Genomic DNA, 4,958 nt, shown 5'->3' with positions numbered 1-4,958 from the left:
TCCTAGTCTGGACCCTGGATTGTCAATAAGTTCTGTGGTCAACAAAGTCAGCTGGATCCTTAGAGAGGAGAGCAGCTCCAGTCAGGGTGGATGGATATGACATCTCTCTGCATCAGACCAGGTTTCCCCCAGAAAGAACTCCAGTTATCCACGTAGCTGAAGTTGTTTTCAGAACACCACTTGGATGCCCAGTGGTTAAATGAAGACATGGGACTAAACATGTCATCACTGGTCAGGTTAGGGAGGGGGCCAGAGAAAACTACAGAGTCCAACATGGTCTGTGCAAAGTTACAGACCGAAGCAACGTTAATTTTAGTAACCTCAGACTGGCGTAACCAGGTGTTATTACCACCAACGTGAATCACAATCTTACGGTAGTTCAGTACCATTTACCATTTACCATTTACCATTACCATTAGCCAGTAGTTTCAAGTAGGATTCCAGGTCACCCACTCTGTCTCCTGGAATGCATCTAATCATGGTTGATGGAGTCCCTAAATCCACGTTTCGGACTATGGAACTGCCAATAACCAGGGTCTGTTTCTCGACCGGAGTGTCGCTGGGTGGGGAGAAGAGATTAGAAATATCAACGGGTTGATGGTCAGGAGGTTTAGATTTAGCACTGTGCTTTTTCCGGGCCGTCACCCAGCTAGCTCGGGGTGGTGGCCTCATGGGATCTGCCGAGGGACCGCTTACAGGAGAGGCTTCTCTCAATGGCTCAGTGCTAGCCTGGCTAGCTGTTGGATTCTCAACAGCTTAAAGCCAAGCTTCTAATAAAGACAGCCTCACCTCTAAAGCTGCCATTAGTCCACATTTAATACATGTGTTGCCATCACCAAAGGAGGCAGGGGAGGAACTAAACATCTTACAGATGGAGCAAGTGAGGAAAGATGAGGTCATAGAAGAAGTATCCACGATGCTAAGCAAACGTTAGCGAGATCTACAAGATCCTGAAATTCACAAATAAAACCAAGTGTTGAAAAGTAAAAGATGTTTTAAGCACAGTTCCAATAATAACAAACTATATCAAGGGTGATTTAGAACTAGAAGTAGAACCGTGCAAATGTAGATAATCCAGTGAGTTGAAGAAATTCACCAAACAAACAAATTGTCGAGCACCAGTAGCAGCAAAGCAGAAAATGATACAATACGTTACCCTACATCTATCCTCACCCTGTCCCATGAAAACAGGAGCAGGTGTACGGAGGAAGATGGTTTGGTAGGAGCTCTAAAGTTTGTGGTGCTTGTTAGCGGAGCAGTCTTTCACTGTCAGCACATGTCCAGTGTCTCTCTCTTTTAATTAAGGTTGCTTTTAATAAATGATTTTAAATGTTCAAAATTCTATTAAGAGATATGTTAAAAAAATTAACAAAATTCAAAACATCGTGCATGCCGTACCCCACTCTCTTTGGTAGGAGTTGTTGGTAGCAGTGACCTGTGCTCTGTGTCTTTCAGGAGAGCTCAGAGTGTGGGCCAGGAGCATCTGAGGAGGCAGGGCTCCTCCACCACCAGTCGTTCCCCTCAGCCCCTCTCTGCCCAAGCCATCAAACACATCTGGGTCCGGACAGCTCTCTTTGAGAAAGTTCTAGATAAGATAGTTCAGTACATTGTGGACAACTCCAGGTAATTTTTATWTTTTTCTTTATTTTGCTTGCACTACAGTGACTCAGGTCTTCACGTCCAACTTTGTTGTAACTCAACTGACCCATTGTGGATTTATTTTTCTCCTATGTTTGTTTGTTCTGTACACTGTCTGACAAGCACTGTGTTTGACAAATTCTCCAACATAGCCTTCCTCTGATCAAAGCCACAGAAGAAGAGGACTGATAAGTGTCACAGTCTAAATAATCACATTTGTTTAAATAGGAAAAAATCATGCAGAAACACAGGCTCTGTGGTCTGATGTTGTATGACTGTTGATCTTACTGAAAAGATCTAAAAGCGAGATGACACAGCTGCAGTTGTCAGTCTGTGTTCTGTAGTTTGTTGTTTACATACCTCTCGTGGTCTTTCTCTCACTCTGTCATTCCTCTCTAAGTCAGTCTCTGTGCTTCTCCTGCTCTCTCTCCCTCTTCTCACACCTGTCCCTGTTTAGAAATCACTCTGATGTTTTCCATTTTCCACTCTCCTCTGCTCTATTTCACCAGTCCTCCATCACCACTTCCTTGTCAATTTATTGTTTGTTTCAGCTGTGGTGTTTTTTTCCTTTGTCGCCTGTTAAGTATTTTCTTTTGCCGCCACATCAGTTTTTTTTTTGTTTAATTTCTTTATTTAATTTATTTATTTACCGTTATTTAACCAGGCAAATCCCACTGAGATCGCAGCTCTCTTTTTCAAGGGAGGCCTGGGCCTGAAGGCAACCTATTCTACATGTTCTACCGGAGAAAACCCACGCAAGCACGAGAACATGCAAACTCCACACAGAAAGACCCCAGGTCTGAACCGGGGATCAAACCCAGGACCTTCTTGCTGTGAGGCGTCGGTGCTAACCACTGACCCATCGTGCTGCTTAAAGGGGCAATATTATGTGTTTCTCAGGCATATATTTATATGCTGTACCATAAGAAAGTGTCTATGTCACCTTTAGTTGTTCACTTCCTCTTCTAAACGCCTTAAAATTGGCCTCTGTCGCTTTAAGAACCACCTTCCGCTTCAGTTTCACCCAAGAGCCTGCAGGAGTCATGGGCGGGGTGTGGGGGGAGGGGGTGGGCTCTGCCATGAGGAAGTTCAGCTTAAATACACGTTCCAGAGGTGTTTCTGGTATCAAAAGGCATTTCTGGTCCCCACCTGTCATTTTGCTCCTCAGCATGGCTTCATAAAAACACTGCAGGATTTCTCAAACATGCATGAATTCAAATCAAGGCTTTGGGAATTTCTTTTAGAGTATAACATTATAACATGATATAAAACTCAAAAACATTGATTTTACATGATATTGCCCCTTTAATAAAGTCTTTYGTATTGATTTCTCAAGCCAAGCTTGTGTCCTTGGGTCCTATCTTGCCRCCCAGCCTTACAGCAGTGGATTCAATCTAATGTGATACGAGAGGCACACAGTAAATGCCAGCATGTGTGTGTCTCTCTTAAAAATAAAAACAGCTGGAGGATGAGGACTAGGTCCTCTGGACGGGTTCTTTGTTGAAAAATGTTTAATCTCTCCTCCAAGTCATGTCTTCAGTGTGAGAATAACTCAGCCTTATAAGCAGTGCCTACACATGGTGGACAAACAAGTTTAATGACGACAATCTAAACTGGTGTTCACATCTAAAAAAAGGACCATCAGCCTAACTATCAACTGTAAGGGCCCTGATTATCCCTATTGTTCACAGAGGGCTGTTTCTTGGTGTCAGGGAACTGGATCTTTGGGGTAACCAGTCTTTGCCATAATGTGTTTTGGGGTTTGAGAGCCACTGGGACATTATGTTTTGAGAATAAACATCTCAGTTTCTCTGAAACACCAGCAGCATACAGAATGACCACTGGTCTGAGTTGGGGTCTTCATTCTACCCCGGTGGATGGCTGGAGATCTGTTAAGGTTTCTTGTCTGCTTTCAGGTAATCCCAGTTAGGATAAATGCACTGCTCCAGGGCCTGTCTTGGTTGTGATTTCTCATTTTCCCTGGCAACTGAGTTTGTAGGGACACTGTCTGCTCTGCTGTGGTACAGACTCCAGCAGATGATGTGAGTCAAACCACAAGTACTGGTCTGTGTGGGTGGGTTTGCAGTATACATCAGTTTCCAACCATCCTACATCAGAGACTGAGACGTCACAGTCCAGGAAAGCCGACCTGCCATTTAAAAAAAAATCCTCTCCACAGAATTCATGTGATCAATGAAAGGTTCATCTTGCTGGGATATAATTTTAACATAAGCGTCATCAACATACTTGAACCATTTGCTCAGTAGTGTCCCTGTAAAAAAAAATCAAAGCTCTGTTTTCCACTTCCTCCATGTACAGGTTTGCAAAGATGGGAGAAACTGGGGAGCCCGTAGCACACCCATATTTCCACCTATAAATAAMCAGTAGCTTGATTCCAGRCACAGTTTCAGGAGTTAGCACAGTTGCATTGTGGAAAGAGTGGTTCTGCTGCTAAGAGTGGTGTCTGATTTTATTCTTACACAGACCACATCCAGCACCTCATCAATGGGAACGCACATAAAGAGTGATGTGACATCAAAAGAGACCAGAGTTTCATCCATCTTAATGATGACATCCCTCATCTTGCCCACAAAGCCCATGGTGTTCTGTATGTGATGTTCTGAGCTGCCAACTAAATGACTGAGTGCTAATGCCAAATATTTGGAAACATTGTAAGTGACAGAGTTAATCATGCTAACAGAGGGTCTTACTGATACATTATGATTTTGAATTTTGGGTAAACCCTACAGACTAGGAGTGGCCTCACCTGGGTACAGTGTGTGATACAGAATATAGTCAATAGCCTTGTCCTGCTCTAAACTTTTCAGGCACACTTATCAGCTTCTTCYTGTAATCACTTCCTGGATCTCTTTTCAGCGGCTCGTATGTGGTCGTGTCACTAAGGAGTGTCATAACCTTCTCATGGTAGTCTTTCTGGTTCAAAATCACTGCACCTTCCTTTGTCTGCTGGGAGGATAATGATGTTCTTGTCCTTGCTGAGGGTAGTGAGAGCGTCTCTCTCTTCTCTACTGATATTGGAAGGTGGTGGTTTGGCATTGCTGAGACAGGCTGAAACTTTTTTTCCTATGTTGTTCTGCTTCAAGTTCTGGGATTTTATTGTTGCTAATGGCTGATTCTGTGGCTGTRATCATCTCAACCAGAGGCATTGATCTTGGTGTCACAATAAAGTTCAGTTCCCCTACAAAGATTTCAGTTTCTGGCTGGGATAACTTTCTGTCAGATAGTCCTGATGCATCTCAGTAATCCAGGTAAAAAATCAAAAAGAAAAAAATTGTACAGGTCCTCTGGACGGGTTCTTC

General features: G+C 43.4%; 1 protein-coding gene across 1 annotated transcript in view; it reads left to right on the top strand.

Annotated features, from left to right (window-relative positions):
- sgsm2 (small G protein signaling modulator 2) overlaps positions 1 to 4,958 on the top strand; it is a gene marked incomplete at both ends in the record, with an annotated part of 138,574 nt that overhangs the window by 4,255 nt on the left and 129,361 nt on the right. The window contains 1 exon segment of the mRNA XM_014030062.1: positions 1,456 to 1,623. Within this exon segment, the coding sequence (XP_013885516.1) occupies positions 1,456 to 1,623 (168 nt within the window).

This window comes from Austrofundulus limnaeus, unplaced genomic scaffold, assembly GCF_001266775.1.
Source record: "Austrofundulus limnaeus strain Quisiro unplaced genomic scaffold, Austrofundulus_limnaeus-1.0 Scaffold992, whole genome shotgun sequence".
Classification (NCBI taxonomy): Eukaryota; Metazoa; Chordata; class Actinopteri; order Cyprinodontiformes; family Rivulidae; genus Austrofundulus; species Austrofundulus limnaeus.
Note: the sequence above shows the minus strand (reverse complement) of the source record. Positions and strands in the feature narration are given on the sequence as shown.